We start from the raw sequence: 17,112 nt of genomic DNA on the forward strand, positions 1-17,112 counted from the left end.
AATAATGCATGAATGCTTGCACTTCCAAAAGCGAGGTGTTTCCTTTCCCAGCCGTTGAGAAGGTAAAAGTCATTGTGGTTCATTTTATCCCTGCTTTCACTACTCTCCTTCTCTAAGTGATGTTGCCTCATTGATGAGTTGAGGTAGGAGTCCATAATCCATATTGTCAGGAGGATGAAATATGTGAAGAATCGTGAGGAATAACCTCCAATGCGGGAGCTCTCGGAAATGCGACCACTCATAGCGAAACCGGAAGCTTGAGATACTTACTAGTCCCCAGAACAGACAGGTCCTAGATCCCAACCCTTAACCCCAGCCCTTAGGCAGCCCTATGGGGCTAACAGAATCACACCTTTAGAACAATCAGATAGGGTTCATTCCTAGAACACATAGAGAGAGTATGTGAAGCCTGGGCTGAGAGCCAGCTGTTTAGCACTTATGGCGCATTTCCATTGCAGCGCGTAGCTCGCTTTAAGCGTGCCGTGTCGTGCCGTCCCCTTTTTTGGTTGTGCTTCCACTAGGCCTCGTTCCGGCGCGGCACGGCGCGGGGCCACTTTTTCCCCTCTTTTCTGGCCCTAGAAAATTGTGGTTCTATCGGGGCCAACAAACAGGGCTGAGTCGGGCTGAGTATGCTAAACTAGAGAGAGGAGCGCTGGCAAGAGGGCTAGAACTACAACAAGATGGACATATTGACCGTGATTTAATTGTAATACACGTTTCAAAATGATGCCGAAGTAACAACATACTGATACCGGTTAGTAAAAACCATGAATTAATGCTTTGTCAAGTCTGCAGACAGACGGCAGGCGAAACACCTTTTAAAATGCGTGTTTTTCTAGATGGAGATTGGCTAAGCTAACGCAGTATATGCCCCGACCGTCCACACTCACAACAACGGCCTATACAGACATAAATTAAGCAGCGACTGTATTCACCATGACACAGGCAGTCTGTGGTTTGTACTTGTTTAACTTTTGTCGAGTTTCTGAACATATATAAGGAGCTGTGAGCTCTGAGTGCTCACAGCTAACGGCTGTGTTGTGTTTCTGGATTTCTCATTGAAGATGACGTCACGGCTCCGCCTACACTGCGTTACTATAGTAACTACCCCAGTTCCTAAACTGTAATGGAAGCGCAGCATGAAGTGAGTCGGCCCTGTTAAGGCCCAACGCGGCCAAGCCGTACCGAGCCGTACCGAGTGTGGCCGAGGCCGACCGTGTAGTGGAAATGCGCCATTAGTGTGAGGGTCATAGATCCCCCACCTGGCCCAATCCCCTTACTCTACCTGTGTGTTAACCAATGAGGACACTGGAGGTGGTCTACATGTGAACATGATGATAAAGACACAACTAAGAGAAGCTCAATCTTTATTTAAAATAGGTTTCATCACAAGGTCATTCAGAGAGTTCAGGGAACATCAGGAAACAGTTTCAGACAGGTTTCATCACAAGGTCATTCAGAGAGTTCAGGGAACATCAGGAAACAGTTTCAGACAGGTTTCATTCGAGGTGTAAACAAAAGGATCACAGCATTATTATCAGAGCTAGAACCAGCAGAGCCTGTCTTCATCCTGCTGCCCTGCGTCAACATGCCTTCAGGCCCCACACATGGTCATCATTCAGACTGCAGCGTGTGCACTGAAGTCACTCTGAGCCCCATTTGAACATCAGGAGAAGGTAGAAAAGGGCTCTCTAAGGAATATAAGAAATGTAACTTCTGTTAGACATATCGTATCCTGTAGAAAACAAGAGACGAGTGATGAGAAGTATTTTTATTCCTATTGGTCAAAACTGATTACATTTACTTTAGAAAAAAACTTAAAATACAGAAGTGTGGTTATCAAAGTAAGGATTAAAGCCTCTGTGGGATCATGTGATCATGAGATCATGTGATCATGAGATCATGTGATCATGTGATCATGAGATCATGTGATCATGAGATCATGTGATCATGTGATCATGTGATGATGTGATCATGTGATGATGTGATGATGTGATCATGAGATCATGTGATCATGTGATCATGTGATCATGTGATCATGTGATCATGTGATGATGTGATGATGTGATGATGTGATGATGTGATGATGTGATGGTGTGATGATGTGATGATGTGATGATGTGATGATGTGATGATGTGATGATGTGATGATGTGATGATGTGATGATGTGATCATATGATCTCCTCAGGTACTCAGGCTGGAGGCTGAGGGTCTTTCACCCTGAACTCAGCTGCACTCGTTCCCTTTGATCAGGAAGAAGGTCCCAGCAGCCACTCCCAGGAGACCCACCGTCAGACCCAGAGCACAGAAGACTGCTGGTCCCACGCCGGGCTGAGACCCCTGCTCCTCTGGGGACAGAACAGAGACATCAGGTCAACATCTGGAGACACACAACATCAGGTCAACATCTGGAGACAGAACAGAGACATCAGGTCAACATCTGGAGACACACAATATCAGGTCAACATCTGGAGACACACAACATCAGGTCAACATCTGGAGACACACAACATCAGGTCAACATCTGGAGACACACAACATCAGGTCAACATCTGGAGACACACAACATCAGGTCAACATCTGGAGACACACAACATCAGGTCAACATCTGGAGACACACAACATCAGGTCAACATCTGGAGACAGACAACATCAGGTCAACATCTGGAGACAGACAACATCAGGTCAACATCTGGAGACAGACAACATCAGGTCATCATCTGGAGACACACAACATCAGGTCAACATCTGGAGACAGAACACAGAGACATCAGGTCAACATCTGGAGACAGACAACATCAGGTCATCATCTGGAGACACACAACATCAGGTCAACATCTGGAGACACACAACATCAGGTCAACATCTGGAGACAGACAACATCAGGTCAACATCTGGAGACAGACAACATCAGGTCATCATCTGGAGACACACAACATCAGGTCAACATCTGGAGACACACAACATCAGGTCAACATCTGGAGACAGACAACATCAGGTCAACATCTGGAGACAGACAACATCAGGTCAACATCTGGAGACAGACAACATCAGGTCAACATCTGGAGACAGACAACATCAGGTCAACATCTGGAGACAGACAACATCAGGTCAACATCTGGAGACAGACAACATCAGGTCAACATCTGGAGACACACAACATCAGGTCAACATCTGGAGACACACAATATCAGGTCAACATCTGGAGACAGACAACATCAGGTCAACATCTGGAGACACACAACATCAGGTCAACATCTGGAGACAGACAACATCAGGTCAACATCTGGAGACACACAACATCAGGTCAACATCTGGAGACAGACAACATCAGGTCAACATCTGGAGACAGATAACATCAGGTCAACATCTGGAGACAGAACAGAGACATCAGGTCAACATCTGGAGACACACAACATCAGGTCAACATCTGGAGACACACAACATCAGGTCAACATCTGGAGACAGACAACATCAGGTCAACATCTGGAGACAGACAACATCAGGTCAACATCTGGAGACACACAACATCAGGTCAACATCTGGAGACAGGAACACCTGGAGACAGGAACATCTGGAGACAGGAACACCTGGAGACAGGAACACCTGGAGATAGGAACATCTGGAGACAGGAACATCTGGAGACAGGAACATCTGGAGACAGGAACACCTGGAGACAGGAACATCTGGCCTCAGGTCAATTTGTATTTGGTGTGACTTCACATGAAGCTCTCACCCCAGAACGTGGTCAGCGGCTGGTCCAGAGCCAGATGTTGGACCCCACAGCTGTAGATGTCTCCCAGCTGGGGGGTGAACTCCAGTCGGGAGAACTGGCTGAAGGAACCCTCTTTGGAGAGGAAGGGAACGGGGAAGCTGGTTCCTTCAGTCACGTTCTCTCCGTTCTTTGTCCAGAAGAAGCTCACAGGAGCCGGATAGAAACCGGTCACATGACAGACGAGGACGTTCCCCTCTCCCATCTCCACTTCCTGTTTGGTGTAGAGCAGCGGGGTGGAAGGAGGATCTGTGCAGAGACACTTCCTGTTAGATGATCGTCTAAGATCACACACAACACACACACACACACACACACACACAACACACACACACACACACACACACACACACACACACACACACACACACACACACACACACACACACACACACACACACACACATACACACACACACACACATACACACACACACACACACACACAGAGCATGTAATTGATTCTCTAACACAGTATAACATGTAACACAGTTCTTCAGGTTTGATGCTAACTGCATTTGGTCGTCTCACTGCTGTGCGATGACAGTAAATATAAATAAAGTGGATTGATCTAAAGTCAGATGAGGGCTCATTGATTAAATGAATAAGTCTAAATTGTTTGGGAAGGTGAATACTTGTATATTAAATAGATTTAATAGGAATGCTGTTATAAACTTGGGTTGCATTGTGAGTGTATATTGATCACAAAGACACGTGCAGTTCAATGTGTTTAAATATCTGAAAGAGAACGAGACAGAAGACGTTTACCTTTCTCCAGGGAGACGTTCTTGAAGATGTTACGGTGTGTTCCCAGGTTGAATCTGCAGGTCTGTAGAGCACCCTGAGCGGCTTCATAAGGCCAATTAATATGATCTGTCACAAAGCTGGGCTGAGCGTCCACTGCTTTCCCTGCTTTGAAGTCAGCGTGCCACATCTCCTCTGCATCCAGAGCCATCATGTACTCCCCATCAGAGTCTGAACAGCCGGTGAACTGAAGGGCATCATGTGGAACTGAAGAGAAACACAACACTTAACTGTTGTTGGTAAACACTGACTGTTGGTAAACACTGACTGTTAGTAAACACTGACTGTTGGTAAACACTGACTGTTGGTAAACACTGACTGTTGGTAAACACTGACTGTTAGTAAACACTGACTGTTAGTAAACACTGACTGTTGGTAAACACTGACTGTTGGTAAACACTGACTGTTGGTAAATACTGACTGTTGGTAAACACTGACTGTTGGTAAACACTGACTGTTGGTAAACACTGACTGTTGGTAAACACTGACTGTTAGTAAACACTGACTGTTGGTAAACACTGACTGTTGGTAAACACTGACTGTTAGTAAACACTGACTGTTAGTAACACTGACTGTTGGTAAACACTGACTGTTGGTAACACTGACTGTTAGAAACACTGACTGTTAGTAAACACTGACTGTTGGTAAACACTGACTGTTAGTAAACACTGACTGTTGGTAAACACTGACTGTTGGTAAACACTGACTGTTAGTAAACACTGACTGTTAGTAAACACTGACTGTTGGTAAACACTGACTGTTAGTAAACACTGACTGTTGGTAAACACTGACTGTTGGTAAACACTGACTGTTGGTAAACACTGACTGTTAGTAAACACTGACTGTTGGTCAACACTGACTGTTGGTAAACACTGACTGTTGGTAAACACTGACTGTTGGTAAACACTGACTGTTAGTAAACACTGACTGTTGGTAAACACTGACTGTTGGTAAACACGGACTGTTAGTAAACACTGACTGTTAGTAAACACTGACTGTTGGTAAACACTGACTGTTGGTAAACACTGACTGTTAGTAAACACTGACTGTTGGTCAACACTGACTGTTAGTAAACACTGACTGTTGGTAAACACTGACTGTTAGTAAACACTGACTGTTGGTAAACACTGACTGTTAGTAAACACTGACTGTTGGTAAACACCGACTGTTGGTAAACACTGACTGTTGGTAAACACTGACTGTTAGTAAACACTGACTGTTGGTAAACACTGACTGTTGGTAAACACTGACTGTTAGTAAACACTGACTGTTAGTAAACAGATTGTTTATCAGTAAATAAACAGTTTGTTTTGATCAGGAGTTGAACAGACACTGACCGTCAGCTGAAACACAGAGGACCCCGCAGAGGAAGAGGAGCATAATCTTCATCATCATCATCTGTCTGTAGACCTGTCTGTCTCTCTGTCTCTCTGTCTCTCTGTAGCTGTCTGTCTCTCTGTAGCTGTCTGTCTGTCTGTCTGTCTCTCTGTCTGTCTCTCTGTCTGTCTCTCTGCAGCTGTCTGTCTGTAGCCGTCTCTCTGTCTGTCTCTCTGTCTGTCTCTCTGTAGCTGTCTGTCTGTAGCCGTCTCTCTGTCTGTCTCTCTGCAGCTGTCTGTCTCTCTGTAGCCGTCTCTCTGTCTGTCTCTCTCTCTGTAGCTGTCTCTCTCTAGCTGTCTGTCTCTCTGTAGCTGTCTGTCTCTCTGTAGCTGTCTCTCTCTAGCTGTCTGTCTCTCTGTAGCTGTCTCTCTGCAGCTGTCTGTCTGTCTGTAGCTGTCTGTCTCTCTGTAGCTGTCTCTCTGCAGCTGTCTGTCTCTCTGTAGCTGTCTGTCTCTCTCTAGCTGTCTGTCTCTCTGTAGCTGTCTGTCTCTCTGTAGCTGTCTGTCTCTCTCTCTGTAGCTGTCTGTCTCTCTGTAGCTGTCTGTCTCTCTGTAGCTGTCTGTCTCTCTCTAGCTGTCTCTCTCTCTGTAGCTGTCTGTCTCTCTCTAGCTCTCTGTCTCTCTCTAGCTGTCTGTCTGTCTCTCTGTAGCTGTCTGTCTGTCTCTCTGCTGTCTGTCTGTCTCTCTGCAGCTGTCTGTCTCTCTGTAGCTGTCTGTCTCTCAAGAGTTGTCTGAACCGACTGACAGAAAGTTAGCAGCAGCCGGCTCTTAGAGTGTCAGCAGCCAATCAGAGAGCAGAGATTAAATGATGGTCATCAGTATCCGGGTAGAGGCAGCTGCTCTGTTTGATTACAGAGAGGACTGTAGAGTCTCTACTTTAAAGAGTCCTCTCCTGATGATGTTCAGGTGTATATCAGTATGTAGTGTCTCTACTTTAAAGAGTCCTCTCCTGCTGATGTTCAGGTGTATATCAGTATGTAGTGTCTCTACTTTAAAGAGTCCTCTCCTGCTGATGTTCAGGTGTATATCAGTATGTAGTGTCTCTACTTTAAAGAGTCCTCTCCTGCTGATGTTCAGGTGTATATCAGTATGTAGTGTCTCTACTTTAAAGAGTCCTCTCCTGCTGATGTTCAGGTGTATATCAGTATGTAGTGTCTCTACTTTAAAGAGTCCTCTCCTGCTGATGTTCAGGTGTATATCAGTATGTAGTGTCTCTACTTTAAAGAGTCCTCTCCTGCTGATGTTCAGGTGTATATCAGTATGTAGTGTCTCTACTTTAAAGAGTCCTCTCCTGCTGATGTTCAGGAGAAAGGTCAAAGTGTGCATGTTATAATAAAGTAGTGTATATTTACAGACTGTTACTACTAACTAAACTAAGGAGCTCATGAACATCAGGTTTAACCCTAATAGTCATTCGGGACTATAGTGTTCACTTTGATAAAAACATTATATTAAAATGTGTTTTCACCTTTCTTTATACCAAATGTGTGTGTGTGTGTGTGTGTGTGTGTGTGTGTGTGTGTGTGTGTGTGTGTGTGTGTGTGGGTGTGTGTGTGTGTGTGTGTGTGTGTGTGTGTGTGTGTGTGTGTGTGCTCAGCGTCTCTGTTGTTGTGGTTCCTGTTTCTCTGATTTGTCACCTGACCCTGAACGCAGCGTCTCTGGAAAGTCCCGACGCTTTACTTTCACTTCCTGTTCAGCCAGCAGCCAATCAGAAAATGCGCTGCCGATGACTCATCAGTTACCAGGGGCAGCAGTTTGTGAGTGAACAGAGAGAGAGAGAGAGGCGGAGCTGCAGCGCCCCCTGCAGGTGCATCAGGGCATAACACCTGTGGACGAGTTAAACTCACTCAGAGTGAAGGGATGAGAGAGAGAGCTGCAGCGCCCCCTGCAGGTGCATCAGGGCATAACACCTGTGGACGAGTTAAACTCACTCAGAGTGAAGGGATGAGAGAGAGAGCTGCAGCGCCCCCTGCAGGTGCATCAGGGCATAACACCTGTGGACGAGTTAAACTCACTCAGAGTGAAGGGATGAGAGAGAGCTGCAGCGCCCCCTGCAGGTGCATCAGGGCATAACACCTGTGGACGAGTTAAACTCACTCAGAGTGAAGGGATGAGAGAGAGAGCTGCAGCGCCCCCTGCAGGTGCATCAGGGCATAACACCTGTGGACGAGTTCAACTCACTCAGAGTGAAGGGATGAGAGAGAGCTGCAGCGCCCCCTGCAGGTGCATCAGGGCATAAGTTAAAGTTAAAGCCTTTTATTGTCATTGTACACAGAGTATAACGAGATTCAGAGTGCAACTCTGTCCCGGTGTGCAAAAAATACAAACACATACAGAACACTAAAAAACACGGCAATAGGACAGACAACAGAGGGCAGAGGGCAGGGGGCAGAGAGCAGGGGGCAGGGGGCAGAGAGCAGGGGGCAGGGGGCAGAGAGCAGGGGGCAGGGGGCAGAGAGCAGGGGGCAGGGGGCAGGGGGCATTTCACTATATGTGTATTCATCTTCGCTTAGGGGGATTATACCATTCAAACAATGCAGAAACGACGTTTCTCCAGCTGCTAAATCACCCATGTTTGACCGTTTATGAAATCACCCCATCACAAGAAAATAGAAAGGAAATCAAAAATGTCTCACTGCTGGAGAAAACCACACCGCTATCAGACGCCTCCAGCTTATTCAGTTGGTGTAACCATAAAGTTGACGGTAGCAGCGCGGTGATCGTGAGGGAGATCTATACAGAAAAGAGACAGAGAGGTAAAAAAGAAAAGGGGGTAAGTATTTGAAACACTGAAATATTACATTTAACAACAATTCATTTAGCAATCATCTTATAAAAATAACCATAAAAGTAATTTACCGGTATGGCAACTCGTTTGGAGTGTGTCTGGGACGGGGTCAACCCAGAGCTGCTCTACGGCCGCACTGAGAAGCTCAAAAATATGCCTGGCTCTCAGACTGCAGCGGTGCTGGGGGTCGCCCCAGAACTGCTGAAGGGGGGCGTGACAGAGGGATGAGTCTGTTGGGGACGGGGGTCACCCCCGATTTCACACGGCAGAGATCTGTCGTCGTGATGGTTTACTGATGACTGGCTTATGCTGTAGATTTCATCACCTTGTAGCAAAAGAGCAGGTATATAAAACGTTACTATGGATACTTTATATACAACACCACACACACACACACACACACACACACACACACACACACACACACACACAGACACACACACACAGACACACACACACACACACACACACACACACACACACACACACACACACACACACACACACACACACACACACACACACACACACACACACACACACACACACACACACACACAACACACACACACACACACACACACACACACACACACACACACCACACACACACACACACACACCACACACACACACACACACACAATAAAATATAAAGTACTTACCAGAGTTTTTTCCAGATCAGATCCGAATCAGGTCTCATTCTCTCCAAAGATCACGTGGGTCTGTTCTAGTGAAAACTTAATCCCCTTAAATAGCTGTATAGCAAATAACCATGTCAATGGCCCCAAGAAGTGGGAATCAATCGGGATGGTCCTGCTAGTTTAACAGATTAGCATGTTTGTCTGTCAGAGATTTCTTAAAAACGTATTCTTATATATATATATATATATATATATATATATATATATATATATATGCAGATACACATTAGAAAACGTGTAGATACACATTACAAACATGTAGATATTAGATACACTCTGCAAAGACTGTAGAAACTCTAAACCTGTATTGGTCTTCAGGAGATGAGGCCTTTTTTAGACAATGAATAATTTCAGAAAAGAGAGCCCCTTGTAGTTAATAAAGTAATTAAACATTAGCCCACAAAGTCATACACCTTTGAGAGAACATCCTAGTTAGCACAAATCATATTTAAAAAACTGGCTGGGGAGGAGGGGGGTTTGACAGACAGACTGAGACTGGCTGGAGCCTATTTGGATCACCCCTTAACACGGCGCATAGGGAAGTGTTTTTTACATCCTGTCAGCCCTGATCAACCCTACGGAGCCATCCCAGAATGAATAGCAGAACCAGCAGCTCTTTTTTCCATACCTGCAGCTATTTCTAATATTACCCCCACCCAGCCTCATATAGCTTCATATGGGGATTCTTTAATAGTTGTGGGAAGTAATTAAACATTTAAAAAAAATACAATACCAGGGGATCATTAAGATCTTTAAATGATTACTACCCTCTTCAGAGAGACTTTGTTGTAGTTAATACTAGATTACCCCTCTTTTCAAAAAAGAGAGAGTCCCTTATAGTTAGTAGAGTAATTAAACATTAGGTCACAAGCCATACAACTTAAGCGAACATCCATAGTTAACACAGAACATATTTAATAACTGGCTGGGGGGGAAGGAGGGGGATATGGAGGGAGGGGGGGGCTGAGAGGGGTGGGGGCTGAGAGGGGTGGGGGCGCCTGTGGGCTGAGAGGGGGGAGGCGCCTGTGGGCTGAGAGGCGTGGGGGCTGAGAGAGGTGGGGGCGCCTGGGGGCTGAGAGGGGTGGGGGCACCTGGGGGCTGAGAGGGGTGGGGGCTGAGAGGGGTGGGGGCGCCTGGGGGCTGAGAGGGGTGGGGGCACCTGGGGGCTGAGAGGGGTGGGGGCACCTGGGGGCTGAGAGGGGTGACCTGTCCGTTTTTATGCATACTAATGAGATGAAAGCGGGATCATTACTACTACTGTTGTGGATGTAAACACACAGACCACCCCCTCGGCTCTTACCGGAAGCGCTGTTCCTGTCGTAGCGGTGGGTGGAGCGGCCTGGTAGCTGCACTGCTGTGTCTGGAATCCGCAAGTGTAGCCAGGATGCCGTGATGATCATCACACAGCAGTCGCGTACGTTCGTGTTAGCAGCTAGTAGTACCTGCAGTTCGTAGATTGTGTGGACGATGGACCTGGCAATTGCGAGGAAGAGGCTTGGTGGTCGGTGCGGCCGCTTCCTTAGCCTAGCAAGCAGGCCTGCACGGCTTCCTCTCTTCTGCTTCCTCTCTTCTGCTTCCTCTCTTCTGCTTCCTCTCTTCTGCTTCCTCTCTTCTGCTTCCTCTCTTCTGCTTCCTCTCTTCTGCTTCCTCTCCCTCCGGCGCCTGCGTTGCTTCACAGGCCTGAAAACAATCCAGGGAGACCCGAGCGGTCTCGCTATGTCCTCCGGGATGTTGTTAGTCCGGTGGAAATCGGCTGTGATGTCAGAGCGACAACTCATCCCGATGTCAAATAAGTCCATGCGATTGTATGTATTTCGCCTGTTAGGGTGTTCACGCACACAAACAAAAAACAAACAGTGCACAACCAAAACAGAGAGCCGTGAGCCGCAGCGTCTGAGCGCGCCGCCATCTTGGCACACCTGTGAACGAGTTTAAGGCCCAATCCCAAACCACTCCCTCGACCCTACCCCTCCGTGGCGGAGTGAACTCCGTCTGTAGCCTCACACTCAGCTCAGCGAGGCTCCTCCTGTCAGATGGAGGGAGTAAACACAGCGGCAAGCTTTGGGACAAACTCCCCTCTCTCCTCAGAAACAGGAAATGCCGTAACTGTAACAACGGTATCAAATCAGCATCTCTTTGACACAAAATGTAAATTAATAACTAAAATAAAACTACAAACATCTTTAATTGTTTTACTTTTTTGTAAAGCTCTTTTAGTTTCAAACCTGATGTTTATAAGCTTCTTAGTTTTTGCAACAGTCTGTAAATATACACAACTTTATAATAAAATGCACACATTTACCTTTTTCTAGACTAAACACAGGTATGATCCTAAGTTAAAAACATATGAGGTTATCATGAGGTTGTTAACATCGCAGTTTATCAGTGGATGTTTGGAACTGTTTGTAAACAGCGTGTTTCCTGACGGACACGCAGCGTGTTTCCTGACGGACACGCAGCGTGTTTCCTGACGGACACGCAGCGTGTTTCCTGACAGACACGCAGCGTGTTTCCTGACGGACACGCAGCGTGTTTCCTGACGGACACGCAGCGTGTTTCCTGACGGACACGCAGCGTGTTTCCTGACGGACACGCAGCGTGTTTCCTGACAGACACGCAGCGTGTTTCCTGACGGACACGCAGCGTGTTTCCTGACAGACACGCAGCGTGTTTCCTGACAGACACGCAGCGTGTTTCCTGACGGACACGCAGCGTGTTTCCTGACAGACACGCAGCGTGTTTCCTGACAGACACACAGCGTGTTTCCTGACGGACACGCAGCGTGTTTCCTGACGGACACGCAGCGTGTTTCCTGACGGACACGCAGCGTGTTTCCTGACGGACACGCAGCGTGTTTCCTGGCGGACACACGCAGCGTGTTTCCTGACGGACACGCGCAGCGTGTTTCCTGACGGACACACGGCGTGACTCCGGTCAGGTAGAGACCGGTCTCCAGTCAGCACCGCTGCAGACTCGCTGTTTGAGGGCTTGATAGCCCACTCCCCCTCCACACCGCTCCACACTCGTTGGTTTGGAACAGACCTTAATGTGGCGGACCCTCCGCGCGAACGCGCAAACGGAGGGGTAGTGTGTAGGGGGCGGTTTGGGATTGGGCCAAACTCACCTCAGAGTGAAGGGATGAGAGAGAGCTGCAGCGCCCCCTGCAGGGTCAGCATCAGCACTGCAGTCACTTTGTTTACTTTTAGAAACCAAAGAGTTTCAGAAATAATGAGTTATTTTAATACTTATTGAAACAATGCAACAACTGATCATTTAAAATGAATGGAGAGACACCTGCTTTGTTTACCTGTGTGTCTACCTGTGTGTCTACCTGTGTGACTACCTGTGTGTCTACCTGTGTGTCTACCTGTGTGTCTACCTGTGTGTCTACCTGTGTGTCTACCTGTGTGTCTACCTGTGTGTCTACCTGTGTGTCTACCTGTGTGTCTACCTGTGTGACTACCTGTGTGTCTACCTGTGTGTCTACCTGTGTGTCTACCTGTGTGTCTACCTGTGTGACTACCTGTGTGTCTACCTGTGTGACTACCTGTGTGTCTACCTGTGTGTCTACCTGTGTGTCTACCTGTGTGTCTACCTGTGTGTCTACCTGTGTGTCTACCTGTGTGTCTACCTGTGTGTCTACCTGTGTGTCTACCTGTGTGTCTACCTGTGTGTCTACCTGTGTGTCTACCTGTGTGTCTACCTGTGTGACTACCTGTGTGTCTACCTGTGTGTCTACCTGTGTGTCTACCTGTGTGTCTACCTGTGTGTACTTACCCTACCTGTGTGACTACCTGTGTGTCTACCTGTGTGTCTACCTGTGTGTCTACCTGTGTGTCTACCTGTGTGACTACCTGTGTGACTACCTGTGTGTCTACCTGTGTGACTACCTGTGTGTCTACCTGTGTGTCTACCTGTGTGTCTACCTGTGTGTCTACCTGTGTGTCTACCTGTGTGTCTACCTGTGTGACTACCTGTGTGTCTACCTGTGTGTCTACCTGTTGTCTACCGTGTGTCTACCTGTGTACTACCTGTGTGACTACCCTGTGTGTCTACCTGTGTGACTACCTGTGTGTCTACCTGTGTGTCTACCTGTGTGTCCTACCGGTGCTGACTACCTGTGTGTCTACCTGTGTGTCTACCTGTGTGACTACCTGTGTGTCTACCTGTGTGTCTACCTGTGTGTCTACCTGTGTCTACCTGTGTGTCTACCTGTGTGTCTACCTGTGTGTCTACCTGTGTGTCTACCTGTGTGTCTACCTGTGTGTCTACCTGTGTGTCTACCTGTGTGTCTACCTGTGTGTCTACCTGTGTGTCTACCTGTGTGACTACCTGTGTGTCTACCTGTGTGACTACCTGTGTGTCTACCTGTGTGACTACCTGTGTGACTACCTGTGTGTCTACCTGTGTGTCTACCTGTGTGACTACCTGTGTGTCTACCTGTGTGTCTACCTGTGTGTCTACCTGTGTGACTACCTGTGTGTCTACCTGTGTGACTACCTGTGTGACTACCTGTGTGACTACCTGTGTGACTACCTGTGTGACTACCTGTGTGACTACCTGTGTGACTACCTGTGTGTCTACCTGTGTGACTACCTGTGTGACTACCTGTGTGTCTACCTGTGTGACTACCTGTGTGACTACCTGTGTGACTACCTGGTGTGCTACCTGGTGTCTACCTGTGTGGTCTACCTGTGTGACTACCTGTGTGTCTACCTGTGTGACTACCTGTGTGACTACCTGTGTGACTACCTGTGTGACTACCTGTGTGTCTACCTGTGTGTCTACCTGTGTGAGTGTCTACCTGTGTGTCTACCTGTGTGACTACCTGTGTGTCTACCTGTGTGACTACCTGTGTGACTACCTGTGTGACTACCTGTGTGACTACCTGTGTGACTACCTGTGTGACTACCTGTGTGACTACCTGTGTGTCTACCTGTGTGTCTACCTGTGTGAGTGTCTACCTGTGTGACTACCTGTGTGACTACCTGTGTGTCTACCTGTGTGTCTACCTGTGTGACTACCTGTGTGTCTACCTGTGTGACTACCTGTGTGTCTACCTGTGTGACTACCTGTGTGACTACCTGTGTGTCTACCTGTGTGTCTACCTGTGTGTCTACCTGTGTGAGTGTCTACCTGTGTGACTACCTGTGTGACTACCTGTGTGTCTACCTGTGTGTCTACCTGTGTGACTACCTGTGTGTCTACCTGTGTGACTACCTGTGTGTCTACCTGTGTGACTACCTGTGTGTCTACCTGTGTGTCTACCTGTGTGTCTACCTGTGTGACTACCTGTGTGTCTACCTGTGTGACTACCTGTGTGACTACCTGTGTGTCTACCTGTGTGACTACCTGTGTGTCTACCTGTGTGACTACCTGTGTGACTACCTGTGTGTCTACCTGTGTGACTACCTGTGTGTCTACCTGTGTGTCTACCTGTGTGTTTACCTGTGTGACTACCTGTGTGTCTACCTGTGTGACTACCTGTGTGTCTACCTGTGTGACTACCTGTGTGTCTACCTGTGTGACTACCTGTGTGTCTACCTGTGTGTCTACCTGTGTGTTTACCTGTGTGACTACCTGTGTGTCTACCTGTGTGACTACCTGTGTGTCTACCTGTGTGACTACCTGTGTGTCTACCTGTGTGACTACCTGTGTGACTACCTGTGTGACTACCTGTGTGTCTACCTGTGTGACTACCTGTGTGTCTACCTGTGTGACTACCTGTGTGTCTACCTGTGTGACTACCTGTGTGACTACCTGTGTGACTACCTGTGTGTCTACCTGTGTGTCTACCTGTGTGAGTGTCTACCTGTGTGTCTACCTGTGTGACTACCTGTGTGTCTACCTGTGTGACTACCTGTGTGACTACCTGTGTGACTACCTGTGTGACTACCTGTGTGTCTACCTGTGTGTCTACCTGTGTGAGTGTCTACCTGTGTGTCTACCTGTGTGACTACCTGTGTGTCTACCTGTGTGACTACCTGTGTGACTACCTGTGTGACTACCTGTGTGACTACCTGTGTGACTACCTGTGTGACTACCTGTGTGACTACCTGTGTGTCTACCTGTGTGTCTACCTGTGTGAGTGTCTACCTGTGTGACTACCTGTGTGACTACCTGTGTGACTACCTGTGTGTCTACCTGTGTGTCTACCTGTGTGACTACCTGTGTGTCTACCTGTGTGACTACCTGTGTGTCTACCTGTGTGACTACCTGTGTGACTACCTGTGTGTCTACCTGTGTGTCCTGTGTGAGTGTGTCCTGTGTGAGTGTCTACCTGTGTGACTACCTGTGTGACTACCTGTGTGTCTACCTGTGTGTCTACCTGTGTGACTACCTGTGTGTCTACCTGTGTGACTACCTGTGTGTCTACCTGTGTGACTACCTGTGTGTCTACCTGTGTGTCTACCTGTGTGAGTGACTACCTGTGTGACTACCTGTGTGTCTACCTGTGTGAGTGACTACCTGTGTGACTACCTGTGTGACTACCTGTGTGTCTACCTGTGTGTCTACCTGTGTGTCTACCTGTGTGACTACCTGTGTGACTACCTGTGTGTCTACCTGTGTGACTACCTGTGTGTCTACCTGTGTGTCTACCTGTGTGACTACCTGTGTGACTACCTGTGTGTCTACCTGTGTGTCTACCTGTGTGTCTACCTGTGTGTCTACCTGTGTGTCTACCTGTGTGAGTGACTACCTGTGTGACTACCTGTGTGACTACCTGTGACTACGTGTGTGTCTACCTGTGTGACTACCTGTGTGAGTGACTACCTGTGTGACTACCTGTGTGTCTACCTGTGTGTCTACCTGTGTGTCTACCTGTGTGACTACCTGTGTGACTACCTGTGTGTCTACCTGTGTGTCTACCTGTGTGTCTACCTGTGTGACTACCTGTGTGACTACCTGTGTGTCTACCTGTGTGTCTACCTGTGTGACTACCTGTGTGACTACCTGTGTGTCTACCTGTGTGTCTACCTGTGTGACTACCTGTGTGTCTACCTGTGTGTCTACCTGTGTGTCTACCTGTGTGACTACCTGTGTGACTACCTGTGTGTCTACCTGTGTGTCTACCTGTGTGACTACCTGTGTGTCTACCTGTGTGTCTACCTGTGTGTCTACCTGTGTGACTACCTGTGTGACTACCTGTGTGACTACCTGTGTGACTACCTGTGTGTCTACCTGTGTGTCTACCTGTGTGACTACCTGTGTGAGTGACTACCTGTGTGACTACCTGTGTGACTACCTGTGTGTCTACCTGTGTGTCTACCTGTGTGTCTACCTGTGTGTCTACCTGTGTGAGTCTACCTGTGTGACTACCTGTGTGTCTACCTGTGTGACTACCTGTGTGTCTACCTGTGTGTCTACCTGTGTGTCTACCTGTGTGACTACCTGTGTGTCTACCTGTGTGACTACCTGTGTGACTACCTGTGTGTCTACCTGTGTGTCTACCTGTGTGTCTACCTGTGTGTCAGGTGTGCAAACAGCTGAGACAGTTTTCATGAGAACAACGTGAAGATTTCTTTATTTATATCAACATATTCTGTACATCTGAGAGTATACATTCTAATGGACAGGTGAGCTGTGGACGACTTCCTGTCAGTGTACAGGTGAGGTCAGTCAGTGCACAGGTGAGGTCAGTCAGTGTGTACAGGTGAGGTCAGTCA

General features: G+C 47.7%; 1 protein-coding gene and 3 long non-coding RNA genes across 5 annotated transcripts; 2 read left to right on the forward strand and 2 right to left on the reverse strand.

Annotated features, from left to right (window-relative positions):
• The first annotated feature begins 1,349 nt into the window (after nucleotides 1-1,349).
• LOC117469463 lies at nucleotides 1,350-1,837 on the forward strand. Its single transcript, XR_004554594.1, has 2 exons — nucleotides 1,350-1,380; nucleotides 1,439-1,837. It is a non-coding gene; the product is annotated as an uncharacterized LOC117469463 (long non-coding RNA).
• Nucleotides 1,838-2,188: 351 nt separating this feature from the next.
• On the reverse strand, nucleotides 2,189-5,997 carry LOC117469461 (RLA class II histocompatibility antigen, DP alpha-1 chain-like). Its single transcript, XM_034113876.1, has 4 exons — nucleotides 5,915-5,997; nucleotides 4,542-4,784; nucleotides 3,738-4,022; nucleotides 2,189-2,349 (listed from the first exon to the last, which is right to left on the reverse strand). Exons 1-4 carry the CDS (start codon nucleotides 5,973-5,975, stop codon nucleotides 2,228-2,230), a joined length of 711 nt encoding a protein of 236 aa, XP_033969767.1. The 5' UTR covers nucleotides 5,976-5,997; the 3' UTR covers nucleotides 2,189-2,227.
• On the forward strand, nucleotides 2,355-3,553 carry LOC117469462. Of its 2 annotated transcripts, XR_004554592.1 has the most exons (3): nucleotides 2,361-2,373; nucleotides 2,686-2,713; nucleotides 2,860-3,553. It is a non-coding gene; the product is annotated as an uncharacterized LOC117469462 (long non-coding RNA). The 2 variants fall into 2 exon arrangements; XR_004554593.1 differs by lacking the exon at nucleotides 2,686-2,713 and having other exon boundaries at nucleotides 2,355-2,373; nucleotides 3,196-3,553.
• Nucleotides 5,998-8,454: 2,457 nt separating the features above from the next.
• Nucleotides 8,455-9,579, reverse strand: LOC117469465. The gene is made up of 3 exons (XR_004554595.1): nucleotides 9,407-9,579; nucleotides 8,813-9,066; nucleotides 8,455-8,686 (listed from the first exon to the last, which is right to left on the reverse strand). It is a non-coding gene; the product is annotated as an uncharacterized LOC117469465 (long non-coding RNA).
• Between the last annotated feature and the right edge of the window lie 7,533 nt (nucleotides 9,580-17,112).

Source organism: Trematomus bernacchii, unplaced genomic scaffold (genome assembly GCF_902827165.1).
Source record: "Trematomus bernacchii unplaced genomic scaffold, fTreBer1.1, whole genome shotgun sequence".
NCBI classification, from domain to species: domain Eukaryota; kingdom Metazoa; phylum Chordata; class Actinopteri; order Perciformes; family Nototheniidae; genus Trematomus; species Trematomus bernacchii.